The 25653-nt window shown below is 40.9% G+C and overlaps 2 protein-coding genes across 3 annotated transcripts in view; one reads left to right on the top strand and one right to left on the bottom strand.

Moving 5' to 3' along the window:
- The window catches only part of hmcn1 (hemicentin 1), a 100670-nt gene extending 94360 nt beyond the window's left edge, over positions 1–6310 (top strand). Inside the window, exons 99-107 of one of the 2 annotated variants that reach the window (XM_033622296.2) lie at positions 119–238; positions 332–466; positions 551–664; positions 825–950; positions 1374–1502; positions 2624–2992; positions 3173–3292; positions 3430–3556; positions 5134–6310. In XM_033622296.2, coding sequence (XP_033478187.2) covers positions 119–238; positions 332–466; positions 551–664; positions 825–950; positions 1374–1502; positions 2624–2992; positions 3173–3292; positions 3430–3556; positions 5134–5500 — 1607 coding nt within the window. In that variant the 3' untranslated portion in view covers positions 5501–6310. The remainder of the gene's footprint in view (positions 1–118; positions 239–331; positions 467–550; positions 665–824; positions 951–1373; positions 1503–2623; positions 2993–3172; positions 3293–3429; positions 3557–5133) is intronic. The other variant, XM_078168926.1, reaches the window with a different exon arrangement.
- Positions 6311–8058: 1748 nt separating this feature from the next.
- arpc5b (actin related protein 2/3 complex, subunit 5B) lies at positions 8059–13923 on the bottom strand. Its single transcript, XM_033622604.2, has 4 exons — positions 13632–13923; positions 12230–12302; positions 11614–11790; positions 8059–10267 (listed from the first exon to the last, which is right to left on the bottom strand). The coding sequence occupies exons 1-4, from the start codon at positions 13769–13771 to the stop codon at positions 10205–10207; spliced, it is 453 nt and encodes a 150-aa protein (XP_033478495.1). The 5' UTR covers positions 13772–13923; the 3' UTR covers positions 8059–10204.
- Between the last annotated feature and the right edge of the window lie 11730 nt (positions 13924–25653).

The raw sequence follows: 25653 nt of genomic DNA, 5'->3' as shown, positions 1-25653 counted from the left end.
ATTTTAAAGCACCTTTAAATGATTTAACAGCTTATCCAAACATACCTAGCAGAACTTGCTCATTGTATTCTTAAATCTGTTGCAATATTGTTGTTAATGTATCATTTCTGTGCTGCAGATGAGAATGAGTGTGAGGCTGGGAACCCCTGTTCTCATGCCTGCCACAACGTCATCGGCACATACTACTGCTCTTGTCCCCGAGGCCTCACCATCTCAGCTGACGGCAGAACCTGTCAGGGTATACAACTCCCTTCTGTATCAGTGCTGTAAGCATGATTATTACACTCACAGGTCATTGTTTTAAATGATTCAATGCGCTTCATTCTCGTAGACATTGATGAGTGTTCGCTGGGTGAGAACATGTGCCACGATGGCCAGGATTGTGAGAACATTATCGGCTCTTACAGATGCGTCATGCGCTGCGGGCGCGGCTTCAGGAGAACAGCCGATGGTCTCAGCTGCACAGGTACATTAACAAGCTTTAATGATAAACTGAATATTTGTTGTGAGTGGTACTGATATGAAAGTAAGTGTCTTTTTTCTTGCTCAGATGTGAACGAGTGCCAGGAGTCCAATCCGTGCAATCAACACTGTCTGAACACGGTTGGCAGCTACCGATGTGCCTGCGAGCCGGGCTTTCAACTCAGGAACCGACGCTGTATAGGTGAGACAGCTACTCCTCTCTGTATAATGCTTCATCTTTATAAATCATAATTGAAGGTGCTATTTGGGGACGTTTTATATAATGTCATTGCTTGAATCATTCAGTGTAATTTCCTTGAAGAAACTGGATTTGACTTCTCCTCTCTCTCTGATCACCCCAGATATAAACGAGTGTAGGCAGAGGGTTTGTCGATCAGACCAGCAGTGTAAAAACACACGGGGTGGTTACACCTGTATTGACCTGTGCCCCAATGGTATGACCAAAGGTGCCAATGGGACATGTGTAGGTAAGTGTTTACCAGCACACTGTATTTCTTGTTAAGCCAGAGAGCATTAAAGGGCCAGTTCACCCACATATCAAAGATACATATTTTTCCTCTTGCCTGTAGTGCTGTTTATTAATTACAATTGTTTTGATGTGCGTTGCCAAGTGTTGGAGATGTCAGCCTTCTCTCAAATATAATAGATCTAGATGGCACTTGACTTGTGGTGCCGTCTAGTTACATTATATTCGAGAGAAGGCAGATATCTTTACAGGCGATATCTCCAACACTCTACAACTCGCACCAAAGGCCTTGACTGATAAACAGCACTACACATAAAGGAAAAAATTACATTTTGATTTGGGGTTTAACTGTCCTTTTAAAGTACAGACTGCAAGATATTCTAGTTATGCACAGTTATTTACTTCTGTATCCTTTGTGCCGTAGACATTGATGAGTGCAGAGATGGCACTCATCAATGCAGATACAATCAGATCTGCGAGAATACCAGAGGCAGCTACCACTGCACATGTCCGCGTGGCCACAGATCTCAGGGAGTGGGTCGTCCCTGTCTTGGTACGTACATCCTTTATGTCGCTCATAAACATAACAAAATATAATCCAATATTTTATGACATTGAAAGAGCTTTGTTTGCACTGATCACGCAGGTGACACTTGCCATTTGCCAATGTGTCATTCTTTTAAGCTGAGGATATTTACCAATGCATACAGCATGTTAAGCAACATTTTTGCACCGCTCCTCAGGCTTTCCATCAGCTTGCTTGCTTCTGCCAGTATACTTCTCTGTCTGTCAGTGACTCACTACTGTGGAAGTCTAAAATAACTCTGCTGTCACTTGCATCAGACATTATATTGTGCCAGTGCTTGCTAACATCTCCATACTGCTGCGATTAAAGCTGCTGACTAACTCATAACATTAAATGCAAAGACCCTGCAAAGGTTTAGTGCATGGTATCAGGTATGTTGATGCTACATCCTCTCACCTACACCGTCAGTTAGGGGAGAGAAAGGGTAGGAACAGACTACAGAGGAAGGGCAACTGATAATAAATGTCTCCTTTGACACATCAACCATAAAAAGACCAGCACCACGACCTCACAGCTCTGTCTATCCCTCTGTTTCCTTTCACTTTCCTTCAATTTTCAAACTGTTTCCTATATGTTTGGATCTGGCTATTTCCTGGAGTTGCTTTGTAATGGCTCACACTCACTGTTCCCCTTGTGACATCATTAACATGGTTGGTTTTATAGCTGATATCAAATGTGAATTACATTTGATATCATTTCCTCAGATAAAATGTTAGATTCAGAATTGAATTTGAAGTTTTTATCTTCAAAGTCTTACTTTTATTTGATATGGGGGATCATTTTGTTCTCTCATTCAAATTTGACAGATGTATTTATAGTCTCAATACATTTCTGTCTTAGGGACATGAAAATGTATTGTTGTACAGTGGGGTAATTGACATATACCCTTTGTCCCCCCCCCCCTCATTCTCATCTCCCTCCTCTATTTTCATGGCCTGCACCACCTCATTTGTTTGTTTTTTTATCCCTCTAAATATCACCTTTCTACGTTACCTGCATTCTTTTTGCACCTTTTTCTCTCCTTCTTTCCTATCACTCTGTCCTCTTGTTTTTTTCCTGCTGCTGGTCTTTCTTTGTGCTGAGGGCAGACATAAATGAGTGTGAGCGGCTTCCACAGCCCTGTGCCCACCAGTGCATCAACACGCCCGGCAGCTTCAAGTGCACCTGCCCTCCAGGGCGCTATCTGCTCGGGGATGGCAAATCCTGCGCTGGTCTGGAGCGTCTGCCCAGCTATGAAAGTTACTCATTCGGCTACCAAACATCACAATCCTCTCCTGACCGCAACTCCTACCAGCGACTGTACCACAACTTGGCCTCTCAGAGCTACCACTCCTACGCAGCCACCACAAGGGGGCGCAGCAGGAGCCGGAGCCGCAGAGAGATTCGCAAACACTTCTCACAGCAGGGCTCCCTCGCTTGTCAGCAGGGGTTTGAGGCCAGAGGTGGCGCCTGCTTAGGTAACAATGGAGGACAGGCAGGATTGAGATGAGGGAGAGGATGGAGTGATACTCTTTTTGCTTTGCTGCTTGCTGTGAGCTTTAAAAATATATCTTAATGCATCGTTTATGCTCTCATTTTCTCTGTATCATTGTGTGTGTGTGTGTGTGTGTGTGTGTGTGTTTGTGGGACACCAACAGACATAAATGAGTGTGAGGTGAGGGACGCCTGTCAGCATGAGTGTATGAACACACCAGGGAGCCACAGGTGTCTCTGTCCCCCTGGTTACCGCCTCATGACTAATGGCAAGACATGTCAAGGTGAGAAACACCAGCTACCACCTCTTTCTTTCAATCACCCATCATTTTTCTTTTAACAGATCATTGTCACTGTGATGTCACTGTCATTGTGACATCATCATTCTATAATAATGATAAGCTGTTTGGTGCATCTGCAGATATTGACGAGTGCCTGGAGCAGAACATCCAGTGTGGCGCAAACCAGATGTGCTTTAACATGAGAGGCAGTTACCAGTGTATTGACACACCCTGTCCACCAAACTACCAGAGGGATCCAGCCACAGGGTAAACCTTCACAGAAATACACTCAGTGAGGATCTATCCATTAAAGTGGAAATTGCTCAACCTATCTTTATGAAATAAGTGTTGATCACACAATGTAATGGCTGTAGAATAATGACACTATCTGCCTTTAGATTGGCTTCTATAAGTTTCACTTTCACTGTGCAATTCTGTCTGTCACTGGGTATGATCTCCTGGGAAAATGAAAGCTCAATTTATAGCACAGAGGAAGTGTGTCAACCATTGCGCAACTACAACAGGAAGAGGGTAACAGTTTTGTTTTACCCAGTAGTGATTGGTAGCTATCCCCAGCTACCAAAGAGTATCAGTGTTCTTTGCAGTTACTGTCCACAGTGGTGGAAGTGGTGGATGGTGGAACAACAGTAGGAACTGTGGAAACTGTGGTAGTTGCGAGGCTCACAGGAAAATGCAAAGCGATCTGGTTGTCTGAGTTGACTGTGGTGCTGAAAGTAATACCACTTGGAAAGCTGAGAAGTTGTCTGTTTCCACTTTCAAGAGATAAAATATGACAACAAAATAAAATATAGGTTCAATCTAGGAGATTTACAGTTATGGAGCAGTTTGTGTTTTTGGATCATTTTAAATATTAAAGCCTGGATCTTCAACAAGGGGCCCCTAGGAGTCCTCAGAGTGACTTAAGTAGGGCCGCCAAATTATTGTTTGATAATTTATTTTACATTTAATTTACAGTACACAACATAATTGTTAACTGTTACCCATGAATCCTTGTGCAATCTTGTAAGATAGCTAGCACTAATCACTATGCGGCACCCATCCCTAACCACAAGATGAATTGATTAGCTAACATTTACATTACGTTGTTGAAACATATTGGCCTATTATCTGTATCATTATTCCGAATGTTCTTGTGAGCTGCAATGTATCACTTTGTAACTTTTCGAGCAAGAGACTCTGAAATATGGTTCCCCACAGAAACCACCACCGTAAGTGCAGAGGGTGAGGCTAATGCAGCTAGCCATGCTACAGCTGCTGCTGACTTATAAGCTACAGGTTAAAACAGACAAGAGAAGGCCTGAAAATATTCAGAGAATTATCTCAAACGCAACTCAGGGACTCCCTGCTCTGTATATCTTTGAGCCAAGGAGCCAAAAAAAACGTTGAAGACCCCTGCTTTAAAGGATCAGTTCATCAAAAAAAAAAAAAACTTCTTCACATAGTCATTGTGGTACCATATCATGCAGGTAATTTGAGAGACAAATGATGCTTGGACTTTTGTCGCCACCCCAGCAGAATGGAAAATGGTGCACATGAAAATAGTTAACAAACATTTCTCTTTATCCATCATGATAACTGTGCCAAAGAATATAAACATAAATACAGTACAATTCAGACATATTCCAGTGCCAGTAAGCTTGTAAACTGCATTTTTGGTTTGTATATAATTTCTTCAAAAATTAATCTTAACTATGCACAATAGATAGTTGCAATTTCCCTTTAAATGATAAAGTTAATCTATCTATTTATCTAGCTCAGATAGTATTCATCATTTCTCTGCTTTCCCACAGTGCACTGAAATCTGCTGTTTATGCTGTGTTTAGGTTTTGCCTGAAGAACTGCCCGCCAAACGACCTGGAGTGTGCACTGAGCCCTTACGCCCTGGAGTACAAGCTACTGTCTCTTCCCTTTGGTATTGCAGCCAACCAGGACCTCATCAGACTGGTGGCCTACACTCAGGACGGCGTGATGCACCCCAGGACCAGCTTCCTAGTGGTGGACGAGGACGTCACGTTACCTTTTGCCCTGCGAGACGAGAACCTGAAGGGGGTGCTGTTTACGACTTTGGCCCTTCGAGAGCCCCGCACGTACCGCATGAAGGTCCGTGCCCTCTCCTACAGCGCAGACGGAGGCATCGAGTACCAGACGACCTTTATCGTCTATATCGCCGTCTCTGCCTACCCCTACTGAGAGCACTTTAAATGTTGCGAGACAAAGGTGATGAATTGTGTCCTGTGTGGTTTTTGGAGAAGTAACCACATCAGTAAACAAACTGAAAAAGACTGTGTGTTCAGTGTGAGAGAGGTCAGTGAGTGCATACAGCCCTGAAGATGAGAGGAAGTAGATTCAGAGTGGATACAATACAGACCACTGGAGGTTAACGGGTGGCTTGGATGGAACTGGCAGGTAATCTCTGGAGTCCTCACCTCAGTCTGTCGGGACTGTTTCCTTGAAATGTTTGATACTTTTCCTTGTCATTTCCCCCGTCCCTTCAGATGTATGTATAAGATCAACAAGATTTTGCTCCTCAGAGCCGTCCATTGCCGGCTCCAAAAGTAGGACTCAACCCTGCTCCAGAAATCCTATCTAGCCTTTTATTTACATCTACCTATTATTAACTTATTGGGAAGTGCTTGAACAAGAAAGAATGGGCACTTCCCACCTTTGTTTAGTCCTTGTGTCACCAGTCACCACAGTGGAGTTGTGACTACACAGATATGGTGCTCATTTTGGCGATTAGATAACTTGACTGTCACGTACTCTGCATCCTCAGGTAGCGGCCCATCATACACACACAAGTGCATCAGATAAAAACCCTGTCTCATCATTACACTGATTACATCATCAATGTGCCATATACTGCTCCATCCTGTAGTTGATGTCAAGATGTATTTTATTTTTATGACTTGTACATATGTTTTTTTCTCATAATGTATTGCCATACTGTACTTATTGTATCCATTTTGTAATAAAAATGTAATAAATGAATATATGCTGAAATTAAGCATAATGTATGTCTGCAGCGCTGCTACATGAAACAGCACTGATCCTTATTAGTCACATCTGGGAGTAGATTATATCAAGGTCAAGTGATCACATGATTATAGTCAATGTGCCTGACATGTTTTTAATCCTCATATTGTTTATGCAAAACAAACAAGTTCTAATTGTAATCTTTAAGAGTTTTATTTGGGTTAATGTCTCACTATCTCCAGTAGCAAATCACGTGTTTAATTAACAACAATCTTACTATATTTATTTTGTATATATATAAATAGTGATGAAATAATGGGAAATTGGCTGAAATGGAAACAGCTGGTAGACACAAACAATCAAAGATATCTTAAGGAGAATCTGGTACCACAATTCAGAATATGAAGAAGTGCCAAAGTGGCTGAAAATTAATATAAACTTTATTCTTGTTTGCACCCCTGATAAAGGCAAAACAAGGAAAAAAAAGTGGTGTAACCAACCTATTCTGTTCTGAATTGTAAATGAGGCATCAGCCTACGTATTATCATGACCGATGATGTTTTGTAGTCACTCTCAGTAGGTGTGTGCTCACCTCTGTCTGTGCGGCAGCCATCTGGGATGTACTTGAATTCTTAAATTTGAGAGTAGGAGTTAAAACGAAGGATTTTTACTCATAACTTTCACTTTGCTTTTTTTCAGATATTGGTATACATTGTCATGTTAACGTTTAAATCAGTGTTTTGCCTCATAATTTACAGTCAGTTCTCCATATCGACAAAGCAGAAACAGGATTTTACAAGTGTTTGCAATTTTATTTTTAAAAAAAATCACATTCATATAACTATGCAGATCCGTTGCTATTTCCCTGTATACATGTTGCTCTGACGCCTTCCATTTCTCCTGATTGTCTTTGAGATGTTTCTACACCTTGCTTTGAGTGCACCTGTGGTCAGTTAAATTAATTGGACATGATTTGGGAAGGCACACACCTGTCTGCATACACTCTAACTGCTGACAATGCATTTCAGAGCAAAAATCAAGCCTTGATGTTGAAGGAACTGCCTGCAGAGCTCAGAATCGGGTTTGTGTTGAGGCACACATCTGAGAAAGGCAGCAAAAAAATGTAGGCAACATTGAAGGTTTCCAAGAGCACTATGGCCCCCATGATTCCTAAATGGAAGAAGTTTGTATCAACCAGGACCTTTTACTAGAACTGGCTGTGGCCAAACTGAACAATCAGAAAAGAAGGGCCTTGGTAGGAGAGGTGACCAAGAGCACGATGGTCAGAAATGGGGGAAATTTCCAGACAAACATCACTGTAACACCATCAATCTGGACTTTATAACAAAGTGACCAACCAGAAGCCTCTCCTCAGGGAAAGATACAAGGAAGCTCACTCTGAGTTTGCAAAAAAGCAGCTGAAGGACTCTCAAGACTGTGAGAAAATAACAGTGAAGCATGGTGGTTGCAGGGGAAAGCTGAATGAAGCAAAGTACAGAGATACCCATAAAGGAAAATCAGGACTGCAGACTACTTATGTCAATGTGATATTTAAGTTTTCTTTTAAAAAGAATTGCAAATATTACTACATTTTCTTAAAGAATAAAAAACAACACAAGGCTGCAACTTAACCATGTGAACAAATGTAAGGCCTGCATACTTTCTGAATGCACGTTAAGTCCAAAACTCCAATTTTATCAGTGATGAAGACACTAACTTGTATTCATAAAACTTGGTATGTGCATGTAAAACATGAAGTCGTGACAAAGTTATGATCAGCATTCATACCTTTATTTTTTTGTCAAAAAAGCACAAACATAAAAAAGGAATATCGAGTAAGGCAGTTTGTACATCAGTTTGGTATGCTCCCTCGTCTTCTCGATCTCATCTAGAAGAGCATCTCTGACTAGAAATACATGAAGCAGGAGACGGAATCTTGTTTTCATGTAAAACTAGACGTTACTGCATTAGAAAAAGGAATCTAATGTCTGGATGCATCATCACTGATGACGGTATTCAAACATGATAACCCATGTCTAAATATCAACCGGTGAGTAAAACACAACTGTGACGTGTGTGTTTTTAGAAAAAGCAACATTGAGAAATTCCACTCAGTGTCTGATTGGAAATGAGCAGGAACAAAACATGCTGGAACTGAATTTCCCTGATCACTACGTAGTATTTTCAAAACGGAAACTTTTTTAACCGTAACACACTTTGCTGTTTATACTGTTTATAGTTACAACTCCACCACTTTGAAAGATTCTTCTCTAATACACAGGGGCAACAAAACCATCAATTTGAGCTACAATATTTCCATGAAAGCAAAATAAATCGTTTGGCAACAGACGTTTTCTACCTGATAAGGCAGATAAACATTTCCAGTGTCCCTCCTCATGTTGGAAAATGTGTGGAAATTAAAAAGCAAACATGGTTCTAACAGTGTGACTTCTACTGCCAGACAACACCATGTGTGGAGGATGTTTAAATGAGCGGAAATTTAAACCCAGAAGAAACACATGACATGTAGAAAAGACAGGTATGAAATGCTTGAGAAAATATTCTCAAAAGTGGGATCATGCAAACAATATATATTTTTTTTTAAAATCACATAAACTTTCTTTGCCATTTCCAGAGACAAAATAATCATGATTTTATCTTAGTCTCTCCTGCAACACTGACATTGTCAAACCTTAAAGCGGTTTTTAATTTCCATCATTTAGAGATTCAGCCTTGAGGCAAAAATCATCACTATAAAACAAAACCGTGAGGAAAATGTTTAATCCTAGATTATTTTTTTCTGTTAAATACAAAAAGCTATCTGAGACAGGATGCTCAGGGTGACGTGCCATTTTCCTGAAAGTACAGAAAAAAATGCAGCTCCTATAAACAGAACCAGCAGAGCTGCATGACGCCCTGCGCAGTAGCAGAGGGTGCATGAGAGAGTCAGACACACGAGGGACGTGGGGAACAATGAAATGGGATTAATAAGAGTGGTGGTGGAGATGCATCGTGGGTAATAATCCTTAACTGGGGCAGCAGGCAGCGTGAAAGGATGGATGGATGACACCAACCCCCCCACCCCCTCCGTCCACCCTCCTCCCGCTCCACAGGGTAAATAGCGACCCCCGTGAGCATATCCACCACCCTCCATCTGTGACTGTGCTTTTCAAGAGCCTCCCACTGCTAGAGTGTTACAGGGACAGGCAATGAGAGGATTTACTGACAGAGAATCAGGCTTTTATTCCATCAGGAAGTCTCCACTGGAGAGATAACACAGGAGAATGATGAAAAAACAAATACTGAGAGAGTTTTCCTGAGAGAAGCAAAGCTGAAACCTTCTGTGTGTTTGTGTGGAAGTCAGTCAAGTAATGATATATGCCTGTGATTGAGCACAAGTGTGTTTTGTGACTGTGTGGATACAGCAGAGGCTCCCAACCTTTTTGGCTTGTGACCAATAAGAGAGGTAAAAAGCAAAGATTGGAGGAAGAAGATTGTTATAAATTGTATAGCAGGAATATGTGTTTTCTGGGTTTATCTCCTCAAGGTTGGGAACCACTGATGTGTACAATGAGCTCACACTGTATGGAAATGACATGATAATAATGACGATACTGTGAACAGATCGGGGAAGCAGCACAGACACATGAGATGCAAAGTTATCTATAGCACCCTGTGAGGAACACGATTCAGTCGGCTGTGATCATGAACAGAAAGAAAAGACACGTTTTTAACCGAATGTGACCCAGATTTGATTTGTTTAGCCTTGAACAGCAGCAGGATCACATTGGGTTAAAAAAATCTGTTTTTCCTTTTAGTTCCGATGCCATCTGTTATGATTACATGAACAGTACAGTACAGTACAGTGCACCCCCCTGTATCTGTCAGTGATGTGGAGCAAGCTGATCCTCCGCTCCTATTTTAGACCGTCTTCCTCGCTGTTAGTACCCTGACGATGCTGCCCACTCCTCCAGCTGCCAGAGCCTGAAGATACAAGAGGAAGAAATGTGGTTAGGCTTTTTTATTTAGTGCTGAAACTGAGTCTCTGTTGAAATCTAACAGCTCATCTTGTCTTCAGAGTTGTGGCATCTTGTGGCCAAACTCAGGCCATCTCAAACCAGCCGTTTCAGTCTAATATATTATTTGAGAACTCTTGATCATCATCATCAATGTCACCATTTATAAACAGTGATTATTCTTCTTCCATGTAAAAGTATTTCGAAAAGCTACATCTAATGTCTATAAGACACTACAAGACTGAAAATACTTTGAAAATACGTGTGACCCCCTTTCACATCTAAAGACAGTGTGTGTTTTTAGTCACATACTATAAGATTTTGAAAGGACGGGGGATCTTGTAGGGTCACTATTTGCAAGACTAAGACTAGATTCATTTTAAGAAAATTTCCCATTTTGCTCCAGGTGGGAAATGTTGCACCAAACTCCCTTTAAGTAGTATGATACATTAACAATTCCTTAGATGTCTGCAAAAACACATAACTCTAAAAACACATGATAAAAGGCAGCATATGTCAAGCGTATTCTTGTAAATTTGGCATCAAAAGAATCCATGAAGATAGACTGTACTTGCACACAAACTTTAAATTTTAGATTTTGTCGCCTCAACTCACCACCAGCTCCTGTTGGTTAGCAGTGCTTTTTTAGCAGGAGGAGACCATGGAAATGAGAGGCAAACCAATTAAAAAAAGAGGATTTCTCACTAAAATAAGTGCTGGTTAATGGCTCAGATACATGCTAAACTAATCTCCAACTCTTGTTCACTCCAAAGCTCCTCCTTCTTTTTCAGTCTGAGAACCGACACCCTCCACCTTTACTGCCTTTCGGTTTGCTGCTACTTGTTTGGTTCTGGAAAGAGTGCAGTTATCTTCACTATTTGCATGAGCTACAACTAAAAACTTCCGATAATATTAAACATGTTTGATTTTGTCAGAATGTCAAGTTAGAAAAAAGACTAACGTGAGACAGCTCAGACAGAGTTTTGTGACCATCTTACACCAAATAATGACCATAGGAGTGCACACCAACTGAGGTAAAACTATAAGGATTTTGCCCGACACTGGAAATTTGTCTGCAACAGTGAAATTGCTTGAAAAGTCATTTGGTGTAAGGCCAGCATAAGTAAAGCCAACGTCATGGACTTCATGTTTGAGCTGCCCTGGAGGTGCTTTCATTTATATCTTGCTTACCACCTTCATCTCAAATGTCAGCTTCTCCCTCTAGTCAATCCAGTTTTATCTACAAATTAATAATTTGTCTAAAGGGGTTTTAGGTTTGATTGAAGATTATGTGAATGAACTGTAAATATTCACCTTTTCATGCCACTGCAGGAGAACCGCGCTACTGTTTTCTGACGGCCTCTCAAAGCCTTTGTAGATGTATTTCATCAGCAGGTCCACGCCGTTCTTGTCGAGGGACTGCACTCCCTTCTCAATGTCACTGCTCTTAAAGGCGCTGAGCACCTTCAGCACCAAACCCTCAGCACGATCCTGACAAGAAAAGGAGAGATGTGTGAAGACAGGAGTTACTATTAGCCTTGTTCCAGACCTCTGAATCACAACCCACATCTCAGGCTGTTTGGATGGATGGATATTACATAATTCCTTTGCATAATGAAGTAAAACAAAACTGGCTGCTTCGTAAACACTCTGCCACAAGATTTAAGATGCATTTCAGAATGATGCATTTACATCAGGAGATACTGACATGTTTAAAACAGCCATGGGTCTACAACTACACAAGATCTGCTACAATATGAGTATCACGACAGAATATCTCTACATTAAATATGTTCAAGTAACCTCTTCTCACAAATGTCTTCAGTAATTTAATCATTCAAGGGTGTAAAAAGCCCACAAAGTGACTCATTACAGAAACAAGAATGTGGCAAACGCTCAAGCCCTTATTGACCAAGAAAAACAAACCCACCTTGACGTTCTGGTTCTTTGTGTTGATTGGCGGGTTCTTCAGGACTGCATGTAAAGCCTCCATGAGATTTCCTGTGCAGGGAGGGTTAAGGATGCAACACAGCACAGCAGGGACAGACCTCCTTATCACAATAATGGCTACAAGCCCAAATATGACATAACAAGCACAGTGTTGAGCCACCACAATTCTGTGTGTTTATGAGCATTAGCTTCTTCAGTTTTCTTCAGGTTTATGATTAGATACTGTAGGTGTGTGTCTGTGCATGTCTGTGCGATTCAAGTATGCAGCGTGGCTGTGGGTGGGGGGTTGCACATTTTAATGTAAAGCACATTGAGTTCACTTGCTCTGAAATGTGCTTTAATATGATAGAAATGACCACCTTCAAGTCTGTCTTGAAACAATACTCTCGTATCCATATCTACATTGTAAAAGATAATCCTGAGCTGCTGATGTGCAACTTGAATGTAGCTGATGGCAAAGCCACAGCTCTCAGTTCTGGAAAAAAGTGCATGCTAAAATGTTCAGCAGGAAGTATCGTAAGGGTTCAGTACTCTTGAGTTAGACTAATAAAAGATACTCCACTGTTGCAGTCCTTTCAGTACTAACTTCCGTCTTTGCTTAACTAGTTACACAAAGAGTGCAATTCACGCTCCTCACAGCCAGTGAAAACCAGTATGAGCAGCGTGCCCTACGGGACTGTACATAAAGGCACGTCAGTCTGGTTTTCCTGTTCATATTTTAAGTGTGGTTGATGTCAGACTTGAAAAAATGCGAACCTTTACTTCTCCTTCACTGTTGCATGAGGTGGGAGGAAACCGTCTTATTCAATGAGGAAGTGCGGCTCTTCTATGCCTTATAAGGCCTATAAGACTGAAACTGCTGGCTGCAGACTTTACAGAAGCACCTCAAAGCCTCTATACACAGACTCACACCCATAATATAACTGCTGTATTAACAAGAAAACAGATATTTTGGCACATGAGCTAAACCTCCTGCTTCTGCAAAACTCCTCTCATCAAACTAACGTACTGAAACACAATGAAGCTGCACAGATATTTAAGGTCACAGCAGTCCATAAAGGCTTTCTAGGGTTGAATTGAGAACTTGTAGTGATGCAAATGCACACTGGGTTGCAGTTAATACACATACATACAAGCCTGTTCTGTCTTGGAGCAGAAATCCCTGGAATGTGACTGCCAGGCAAGTCTGGACAGTGACTGGCCTACTTGCAAAACGCCCATGTAGAGACAACATTTATACAGACAGAGAGGAAATATGCTGATAAACTGAACCCCAAAATACGCACACACACACACACACACATACATACACCGGACTGTGCCTGTTCTCGTAGCAGACCGTGTATGCTAACAGACAGGCTAGCTAATCATGTGAAGGATATTGTCTGATGAGGGAGTCCACCTCTGCCTCGTCGGGACCCAGCTGGTTTTCTCCTCCGTCCTCTTCGTCCACGAATTTGTTCTCGTCGTACTCGTCCACGTCCACTCGCCTGAAGCGGGCGGCCGTGGTGCTCTTCGACATGTCGGTGGCGGGTTTAGGAGTCTATTTCTATCCGAAAAGGACAAGAGTTCAAGCTCAAGTCCGGCCTTTTTTTTTACTGTGCTTTTCTTTGATACGGCTGTCACAGACAGGCAGCCTCCTGACTTCCTCCCTTTTCCTCTGGGTGGTTTTTGCTTCCGCATTCACGACAGCGCCCCTAGTGGACCAAATGTGAAACTGCAGGTTACTGTATGTACTTCCCATATTGGCCGCAAGAGGGCGACAAAACACAAGAAATGCCGTTTCAAGCTATTTATTGTCCTGTGCACAACAATTACAGAGAAGCAGTCATCTTTGAGAAAAGCAAACATATCTCAGGCTCCCTTTAACAATGAATATGTATAAAAAGAAAATCACAAAAGAAGACATACAATGGTGCAAGTTATAATATAGGGATAAACTATAACATATAACAATATACTGACTTTAAACAGGAATGTAGTAATTACAGGCCTATATTAGGGTGACCATATTTTGATTTCCAAAAAAGAGGACACTCGGCCGGCCACGACATAGCCTACTTAAATGATACTCGCAGTTTACTCAAAGATGCCTTATAATTTTAATATATTTAAAATTTATATGTATGGATAGAACAATCAGTTATATTACAAAATAATACCTCTCAAAGACAGAAATTCAGATAGGCCCCAATAGGGGACACATACACACACTAGAGTGTGGCGATCCGAACCCGACGGTACTCGACAGGTCGGGCTGGGTTTGGTCAAAAATGTAGCTATAAATTGTATTCGGGCTCGGGTCGGATTTGGTCAGCTTTCAGTGAAAATGTAGTTTAAAAATAAATAAAATCCTATTGTCTGTCCTGTTTATTGCTTGGGTACTGTTATTTACGTGACAACACCTGAACATAACACACACAGACACACACTGGCTGTTTGTGTCTACCTCTCCCCTCTCTGGAAGTCTCGGACCTCCTCCGCCAGCCTCCGCCTTGATTAAACGCTGAAAATAAAATAAAAGAGGGAGACAGGTTTTTCCTATTTTATCTTATTTCGTTTTATTTCTCCCTCTCCTCTCGCTGGAAGCGTCGGACCTCGCGCCGCCCGCTCCCGTCTCACACACGGAAGTCTCCCTCTCCGCAGCTGAGCACCCACGGCGCACGCCCGGCCTCTTAAATAGCCTGTAACCACTGTGTGACACAAACTCAGTGCTTTGGTCATTAAATAATGTCGGGCTCGGTTCGGGTTCGGACAGAAATATGCTTCCCGTGCCGCACCCTAACACACACACACACACAAACACACGGAAAACCGGACATTATCATCAGTTTATAAAAACCCCCCGGACACCCCGGACGGGACGTGAAAAGTGGACATGTCCGGGCAAAAGAGGACGTTGCAATGGCAATTTATATATATATGTACAGTGGTGGAAAAAAGGTTTCGGACACCCCATGCATTTGTGAAATATTGCATTAAGAATCACTCTTAGGTCTTCAAGTGCAATTTCTTTTAGTACAGTCACAAACAACATACTAAATAAATCCTAAAAAAGCCATTAAAAACTTAAAATTGATTGGTTCCATAAAAATACATAAGAAATTTTGAGTATTGGGTCATTTTGGTACCAGTGATGAAGGTCGTTCTCTTTATTAAAAGACACAATTTTTGTTGCCAAGCTTCGTGTCTACATAAAGCCAGCACATTTGAAAGATCTTCAGACACAAAAATGGCTAAAACAAGGAACCTAACGCAGGAAACACGCCTGAAGATAAAGATTCTCAGCCAGGAAGGGTACAGCTGCTGCCAGATAGCCAGAAAGTGCAGATGCAGTCCTTCAGCAGTTGGATACACTCTGCAGAAATACAGACGAACCAACAGCTTGGAAGACAAACCAAGATCTGGGCGTCCAAGGGTTTCTTCAGCAAGAAATGACCGCATCCTGATCCGCATGTGCAGGCAAAACCGCCGAATGACATCACAGGAGCTTCAGCAGCAGTGGTCAAACCAAACTGGTGTCCAGTGTTCCACCAGCACTGTACGTGGCCGACTTTTAGATCATGGCTTAAGGTCCTACAAGGCTATCAAGAAGCCCCTGATCAATGAGAGACAGAGGTTAGCCCGGCATCGTTGGGCCCAGGCACACAAGAACTGGACAGCCAGGAATTGGAAGAAGATTTTGTGGTCAGATGAGTCCACTTTCCAGCTTTATCTTCCTCCTACTAATGTGAGGGTACGCAGAAGGCCAGGCGAAGCATTATCTCCAGCATGTACAGTACCTACTGTCAAGCATGGTGGAGGCAGTATCATGGTTTGGGGATGCATGAGTGCTGCTGGTGTTGGTCATCTCACTGTCTGTGATGGCACATTGAACTCTACCAAGTATTGTACCATTCTCGAAACCCACATGCTCCCTTCTGCGCGTGCACTGTTCCGTCGAGGTAAAAACTGGATGTTTCAACAAGATAATGCCCCTTGCCACACATCCAAGGCCAGTAGAACTTGGCTGCAGGAGCACAGTATCCAGGTCTTAGAGTGGCCAGCTCAATCCCCGGACATGAGCCCCATTGAACATCTGTGGTGGATTATCAAAAGGTCTGTTTCAAAGCATAAACCAAAGAATTTAGAAGAATTAAAAGCAGTAATTCAAGAAGAATGGGACAAGATTACCCCTCAACAGTGTGAAAGGCTCGTGGGGAACATGCCAGCCAGGATTAGAGCTCTACTACGTGCCAATGGCAGGACTACTAAATATTAATTTGATGATGTGATGGTTTATTTATTTTTTGTTCAGTTTTGAACACATTCTCTGTTATTTGTTGACTTTGATACCGACAATGTTGAAAACTGACATATTGAAACTGTCAAGAATTTAGTTTTGTTAGTTTTTCTTGTAAACAATAAACAAAAAAATATAATTTGTATTTGTTTATGTCTGTCTAATGCAGCCACACCTTTTGAAACACAAAAAAGATTTTTCCACAAATATTTCATGATAATATTTGAGACTGTGTAAAATTTTAAGGGTGTCCGAAAACTTTTTTCCACCACTGTATATGTGTCGTCCATTCTGACCTTGGACATCCCAAGGTCAGAATGGACGACACTTCCTAAAGTGATTGGGAATGACCGAGCTAAGATCCTCTGGGACTTTCGGATCCAGACGGACAAATTGTTGATGGCAAACCAACCAGACATTGTGTTGATCGACAAACAACAGAGGAAGGCAGTGGTGATAGACGTTGCAATCTCGAGTGACAGCAACATCAGGAAGAAGGAACAGGAGAAGCTTGAAAAATACCAAGGGCTTAAAGAAGAGCTAGAAAAGTTGTGGGAAGTAAAGGCAACAGTGGTGCCAGTGGTAATCAGAGCACTCGGGGCTGTGTGTGTGTGTGGCGCCAGCAGATTGTACACAATACCTGTTCAACTGCACATTTTGTGCCCTAAAAAAAGCCTGTAAAACACACCATTTCTTTGTTAAATACACTCACCAGCCACTTTGTTAGGTACACCTGTTAAACTGCTTGGTAACGGAAATAGCTAATCAGCCAATCACATGGCAACAACTCAACGCATTTAGGCATGTAGACATGGTCAAGACAACCTGCTGAAGTTCAAACTGAGCATCAGAATGGGGAAGAAATGTGATTTAAGTGACTTTGAACGTGGCATGGTTGTTGGTGTCAGATGGGCTGGTCTGAGTATTTCAGAAACTGCTGATCTACTGGGATTTTCATGCATACCCATCTCTAGGGTTTACAGAGGATGGAAAAAGGGAAAATATCCAGTGAGCGGCAGTTCTCTGGGAGAAAATGCCTAGTTGATTCCAGAGATCAGAGGAGAATGGCCAGACTAGTTCAAGATGATAGAAAGGCAACAGTAACTCAAATAACCACTCATTGCAACCAAGGTATGCAGAAGACCATCTCTGAATGAACAACACATTGAACCTCAAAGTAGATGGGCTACAGCAGCAGAAGACCACACCAGGTGCCACTCCTGTCAGCTAAGAACAGGAAACTGAGGCTACAGTTCACATGAGCTCACCAATGTTGGACAATAGAAAATTGGAAAAATGTTGCCTGGTCTGATGAGTCTCGATTTCTGCTGCAACATTCAGATGGTAGGGTCAGAATTTGGCGTAAACAACATGAAAGCATGGATCCATCCTGCTTTGTATCAACGGTTCAGGCTGCTGCTGGTGGTGGTGTAATGGTGTGGGAGATATTTTCTTGGCACACTTTGGGCCCCTTAGTACCAACTGAGCATGGTTCAAACACCACAGCCTACCTGAGTATTGTTGCTGACCGTGTCCATCCCTTTATGACCACAGTGTACCCATCCTCTGATGGCTACTTCCAGCAGGATAACGCACCATGTCACAAAGCTCAAATCATCTCAGACTGGTTTCTTGAACATGACAATGAGTTCACTGTACTCCAATGGCCTCCACAGTCACCAGATCTCAATCCAATAGAGCACCTTTGGGATGTGGTGGAATGGGATATTTGCATAATTGATGTGCAGCTGACAAATCTGAAGCAACTGTGTGATGCTATGTCAATATGGACCAAAATATCTGAGGAATGTTTCCAGCACCTTGTTGAGTCTATGCTACGAAGAATTCAGGCAGTTCTGAAAGCAAAAGGAGGTCCAACCCGGTGCGAGCAAGGTGTACCTAATAAAGTGGTTAGTAAGTGCATTTTTAGAACTCTTGCCATTGTGTATTGAGCTTTTTAATAGGTAAATTTGTATTTGCTCAAGAATATCATTCTGAGGCACTAGCTTTGCTATTTTGGGACTGGGCTTGGTTTAAGATTTTACAAACTGACTTGCACTGACATTTCAGCATTCCTTTTGTTTTCATTGCCATCATGTAATTCAGGATAGTTAGGATTTTATTTTTCCGCTTTTGATTTTATTAGATACGATTAGCAACTCCTGTTTTTATATTTATTTCTTTTAGTTGAACAGCACCCACAAGCCCTTTTTGGTTGTAGTTTGCCTCATATTTTGTTTGTCACAATAATCCTTACTTCATTTGGTAATATATAACTTTATACCAAAAACATCTGGTTTTATGTTGCCTCCCTTTCCCTTTACAAGCTGGGCCCTGACAATTATTGTTGTCCATTATGATCTATAATCTGTTGTGTTTGTTGTTGCACCATGTTCAACAAAGTTGTTTCCCTTTTAAAACAAAAGTCATACACAATAACAAGACAAATAGTAAACATAGCTAATGACTCATACTGTAGTTAAGACAAACAAACAAATACAACTAACCAAAATAGATTGAGAAATCTGATTTTAGATCAACTTTTATTGTCATTTTACTTGCATACAATGATGCATCTTATTATTACAAGATAGTGCAACCAGCTAAAAACTATTTAAACGGAGTCCCAAAGTTGTATGTAAAATTATTTTATTTTATTTTATTTTATTTATTAATTTAATTTTATTTTATTTTATTTCATTTTACTAAGGGAAGAAATGCACATGAAACATTTAGCACCAAGCAACTTTCCCCTGCCTTCAGCAAAATGGTGCTAAAATGTATCACCATAAATAATTATTATTATCCAAAGAGCCTATCAATATCTCTTTCAAGTTTCAAACCAGTTTCCAACAGCATGTTTGACTTAAAATTGTCTCTCCATTTACAGAATATCAAATATTGTTTTGGCAGCAAATGCTACAGCCATCCTTTTTTATGGTGCTGATTAGACAGTCATTTAAACAGGTAGATCTCACATTATGATCTCTTTCTAAAGAAAAACTTGTGCACAAGGAAAAACATACACTATAACTGCATAGATATACTGCTTTGAAATCTAAAAATGAAAGAAGGTCTGTAAACAAGTAAACAAGTCTTTTGTCACAGACTAAACAATGCTCATAAACACAGTGGTAATATGAGTGTTTGAAAAACCTGCGTAACACAGTACAATTATGGGAGCTTTAGTCTGTTGGGATGATGACGTGTGTGTGTGTGTGTGCACGCTGACTCATTGCGTCCACTGACCATTTCACTGCCGTGGCAGAAGTGTTTATTTAGCTCGGTCACTAATGGGAGACCACCGTGTCAGCTCTATGATGTCAGGGTTTCCCTGCGTCACATGAAGGTGCATTTTTGCTCTTTGCAGGAAGTAAGACACACTTTCCATGTCGCAAATTACACACTCATCTTTATTTGAATCACAGTGAAAATTTGGAATAAACCCAAACAGACATAGGCGTTGTCAACCTGCAAGACAAATGTGTGAAAGTTTTGGCGCCCTCCAATCTCTTCATCCCCAAACTCATCAGAGCTCAAGAGGAGTCCTGGCTGGGAGTCCTGTGATGTTGCCACGGGGAACAGGCACACAATATGTGCGTGGGTCTGAAAAAATAGTTCATAACACACAGGCCTTTTCTGGGAAGCTGAGAAAGTTGGACACAGCTACATTTCATTGATAAAGGTTTTTTTTTTGTTGTTGTTAGAACTGGAATTTTTAATTTCCTTATCTGAGCTGTCTAGACTGCTGGCCTTTTGCCTCGGGAGAAGAAAAGATAACACCAGTTAATCCATTTCCTTCCCTTAAACACACACACACAACTATATCTGACATTTCTGACTCAGGAATGTAATTGGTGTGTATCAGGAGAGCGAGAAAGTGTTGCTCATTGCACTGGGCATGTAGACGTAAAGCTGAATGACACAACCAGGATAGCAGGATTTTCTGTTAGACCCCCCCCCCCCCCCCCCCCCCCACACACACACACACACACACACACACACACTACTCTCCTGCTCCCCTGTAGACTGCTCTAAATAGACACTCATGCATAAAACGTGTACTTTTCCTTCTATCTATCTTCATTCCACTCCCTCTCTCTCTCTCACAAACACACACACACACACATACATACACCCTTGCGTGCATTGGTCATGAGTATCCTCATTTCGGGCATTGTGGAGCGCCCCAACCTGTCTGCGCTATGTGAATGACTCAACACATCAAAAGGCGAGGATACAGGCACATACATGACCTTCACGTGAGCATGCAAATTAACAAGCCCTGGAAAGTTTTAACATGAAGGCCGACAGCTTTTACCTCTTGTCGTGCTCTGAGACAGACAGGCACTGCAGGGGGGGGATGAAGCTTAAAAAAAAAAGTCTGTGTGTGTGCCCCACATTTCAGTGTCAAATCTACAGGGCGCCGAGCCAGGTGCTTCCGTGCCAGAGAAAAGGACTAACACCATGGCAAAGTATCCTAAGCATTTAATTTCATATGAGGGGCATATTGCTCTTGGATGATGATTCAATAGGGGAATGTAATGAATTAGCGGGTGCTGTGTTGGAGCAGGCCTTCAGGCTGGGAGAGACTGTGGGTGGCTTCCTCCTCTCTGGAGGTGAAAGTGGTCCTGGTGTGTTGTTTTGTTGCACATCCCATTCATCTTAAAGTTTAGAGCATGTTGTGATTATCATAATGGTGATGCGCGTGTTTTTGGCTTTGAGATTTTTTATCAGTCAACATAAGGCTCCTGACTAATTATGAGGAAAGCTAGAGGTGATTTTGGACACAGTTACTGGCATATTAATCTATCCATACATGCCCGTGCATGGATATCCCCAGGGTTTCATTTCCACAGATTTTGAGATATCCAGTTGTGAGATTTAGGTCTTTACAGCACCGTTTATTGTGCATTTAAAGGTTCAGTGCACCACAATTACAAGAAAACAAGCAAATGAAAAACACATAGTCTCATTTGCCTCTACTAGTTTCTACCTATGCAGATAGTTTTGGTTTCATTTGTCCAGGTTTGGATACTGTCTCTGACATTTCTGCCATGTCCACAACACTATTTCAATGGCTATATGTAACCGTGGACTCAAGTGTTGTCTGCGTTGTGTTAATATGAACAGGCCCGACAGTGGATATCTTAGGAGGTGATCTCCGTTTATTCCTGACGATTCTGACAGTAAGAGGTAAAAACAAAATCTTCTGTCAATATATCTGGAGCCCCTCTCCCATGAACTACAACAGCAAAAAGGGGGTGACGGCCATGTTACATTCAAGTCAGTGCAATAAAACACAGAAAACATACCTGACAGGAAGAGGTAAAAACAAAGCCCTCCGTCAATTACGACCATATAACTTGAGCCCCTACACAAATTAAGTGACACAGGAATATATTGGCATATTACACAATAAGTTTAAGCTGAAAAATGAACTGATTAATTGACCCTGTTACATATATACCACAAGAAGTAACAAAAGATTTTTTTTCTTGTAATTTGGTGAATCACCCCTTTACAGGGGACCTATGCTCATTTTCTAAATCCATACATGTTTTTCCAATGACCTAAGACAGTCCAAAAATGTTAGTTAACATATCCAACTCTGTCCCAAATCCAAAACCCAGAGTGCCAAAACGCAAATTGCAATGTTATCTCATATAAAGTCTGGAGCTGCTCCACTGATGATGAATGGGGGTAAGATGTTATAGATGATACTGAGAGCAGCAGGGGAATGTTCTGAGTATATGGGGACATTTTCTGTTTCAGACCTGAGGAAATTACAGTAGAATAAAGCTCATTTGGTTATTAAAAAAGGGGGTCACAAAATGAGTCTCCCATTAACTGTCTATGGAGCAGCTCCAGACTTTATATCCTATGACATCACAAGTTTGAGACTTACCTCTCTGGTTTCTCGCTTTGAGGGAGAGCAGCTCATGTTCACAAATATTGACTGAACTTTCCTTGGCCATGTAAATTATATATTGTTAGTGTCCCCTTATAAATTTACAGTGTAGCATGTTGGGTAGTTTAAGCATTTACATAAGTCTATGTAAATGTTTTTGACCTTCTGATTTCTTGGCAAACGTAAAACCTGCTCTACTCTATGCTGCTCTACTTTTCATTATTAATGTTTAATGTAATATGTTTTAATCTCACACTCAAGTGTTATAATATTGATGTAACCTCCCTTTTTTATTCTCTGAGTTGGCCTTTTTATGCAAATCCTGGTCAGCTGCCAGGGTGTTACTTGTTTTTGCTGCTTAAACTCTTTTGGGAATGAAATATATTACTGCTTTCTATATGTAAGAGTTTTGTGATAACTGTGTCTTCTGGATGTGATTCATGCTTTACATTTGATGACATGTTTGATGTGTTACATTTAATATGCGCCTGCATGCTATTTATCTTAAAACGGATGCTTTTATCTGTTTTGCTGTTTACATGAAGGCATGCTTCGTCCCCTCTGTGGGAGTATCAGACAGTAGACTGACTCTCAATCATGCAGATTACAACCACTTGAGTGATAAATGTGTTTGTGTCCATATATTGCTGCTTATTGATTTGAGAGCCTTGAACAGATGAATTTCATTTATGGTGCTCACAGTGTCGGAAAATTACCTTTACAAATCCAGATGGAACCAGTTATCTCAATCTTATGCAAATAAAACCAGAAACGACCTCCAAGTTTTTTTTTGTTTTTTGTTTGTTTGTTTTTTGGGAACCAACCCCTCTAATAATACCCACTTGGATCATGATAATGTTGAGATTATGAGTGATTAAATGTAAAAAAAAAAACCAAAAAAAAAAAACTAATGTTTTTACTGATAGATTTAAAAAATAAGTGAAAATCTGAGCAAAAATGCTGAATCCTTAACCTCCCATTTTTGAAATTGTATCTTTGTGTGTGACCACATTAGGGATGCACTGATCCGATATCTGGACCGAATATCGGCCCTGATATTATCAAAATAGATGGATCGGGTATCAGAAAAGGCAACCTATACCTGAGGCAATCCTTTCCCTTTAAATCTATTGTGACACGAGCTACATCATACGTCATGGAGCGAAGGAGAGAATCTGCTGTGTGGAGGTATTTCACACTATTTTAACTGCTGTTGCACAATTGTTTATTTCTGTTCAAAATAAATAGCTCATCACTGCATTAATCTGTTTCATCTTGCTTCATTTTATCTTCGGAAAGAACTGTGTAGTCATCAGTGCCTGATGCCTCTAGTCTTTTCTGTTCTACATGTAAAGATATATAGCTTTTTAGGTCAACAATGGTATCGGATCGGGATACTCAAAGCCACAGCATCGGGATCAATATCAAAACTGAAAAAGCTGGATCGGTGCATCTCTAGACCCTATCTATGTGGTAAACATCTGCGCCTTTCAAACTTCATACCCCCAAATTCTGCAGGCTTTTTGTTACAAATTTGTGCCCAAACCAAGAAAACCTTAAAGACCTCGTTGCCCTTAAAGTGATCGTTATGTGTGAAATAATAAAATGTAAGTCATTTCATTTGAAATATTTCACGTGCATCAGATCAACATGATCTCAACAAGTACTGTAACTTAACAGTAGGATGATCTTATAAGGAATAAGTGAGTAATAAGTAAATCATAATGTTTTTCTTCCAGTGAAATCTGCTCCTTTACGAGCTTTGTTTTAAAATGTTTATGCATGTGGCAAGATAAAAGCACAGAGGGTCTGAATATGTTAGTCAGACAGACTGGAAGACAAACACTGGAATTCCACATCTCTGCCTTGAGTTACAGTCCAACACAGACCAAAGCCTATTTCCATCTATCTATACAGACCGATCTTGCGACCCCAATTTTTTAAAACATACATAAGCCAAACAAAAGGAAGCAGAACAGGCTGGAGCTGCAGCCCTGCACATTTGTCTTGTGTTATTTCAAGAGCGGTCACACAGATGAAGGAAGGGTGTCAAATATTTGAACAGAAAACATTACACGCAAGACCATTTCTCTTTTTTATGATCGTCCTTTTTCCTTTTATTCACAATGCACATAAACATCATGTATTGTGTTTGCCAGTCATTATACAAACAGTTACATCTTGATTCCCTCGAACTGACCATTTAGCATCTTACACATTTGTAAACATTGTCAAAAAAAATTACTACAGCTTGTGTATGCTTAACTAAACTTATGCTACAATGAAAAATAGAAAACTTCTAAGAATAAAGTGTAACATGAATGCTCACAGAGTTTCAGAAAATGTCAAATAAAATGATGGATGCTTGTTTTGTTGCACAAAGCTTTGAGTCTAAACTTAAAGGAGTATTTAAACATCTCAGAAATGTGCTTATTGCTTTTTTGCAAATTCAGCTACATGTAAAAATTGGTACCACTCTCATGTCTGTCTTTTACATTTAGAGCTACAGCCAGCAGCCAGTTCACTTAGCTAAAGGCCGAAAACTTGGGGAAACAGCTAGTCTGTGTGTCCAAAGGCAACAAGGTCTGTCCACCAGCACCCCTAAAGCTCACAACATATTATATGGACAAGCTAGCTGTTTACCCTTGTTTCCAGGCTTTATGCTGACTTGACCTAAACTAACCAGCTTAGCCTAGAGTTAAAGTGGACCTCCTTCAATATCCCACTGACATTTGTATGCTGATAATTCCAAATCAGCAGCAGAGCCTTTCTTAACAGCATGTTGTGTGCCTTACTTCAATGTCTTTGAAAAACAATCTAACATTGCCACTTAATATATGTGTTTTTTAGTGACCTTTGATCAAACACCATTTCCCATTAACCAACCTTTGTGAGCTAAAAGGTCATCACTCCACAAAAGAGGTGTGGAGTGAACATGTTAAAAGAAAGCAGAGATAGCAATTAAATTCAAATAACTAATTGGAAACCATAACCAGATGCTAGAATCCATCCACTCCACAAAGCTGACTGGAAACGAGGTGTCTGACATCAGAAAATTAGTAAGTATTTCATGTGAACTGTGAGTTGTTTAATTTCAGTTTAAGTTCAGTATTTCTTGGCCCATGAAGGAAATGCTGAATGAGACACTGCAGTGAGTTACGGTCAGCGATGACATGATCATCTCCTCCTCTTTGTTCTGACCTCAGCCATG

This window comes from Epinephelus lanceolatus, chromosome 6 (assembly GCF_041903045.1).
Source record: "Epinephelus lanceolatus isolate andai-2023 chromosome 6, ASM4190304v1, whole genome shotgun sequence".
Lineage (NCBI taxonomy): Eukaryota > Metazoa > Chordata > Actinopteri > Perciformes > Serranidae > Epinephelus > Epinephelus lanceolatus.
This window is presented reverse-complemented; position numbering and strand designations above follow the sequence as displayed.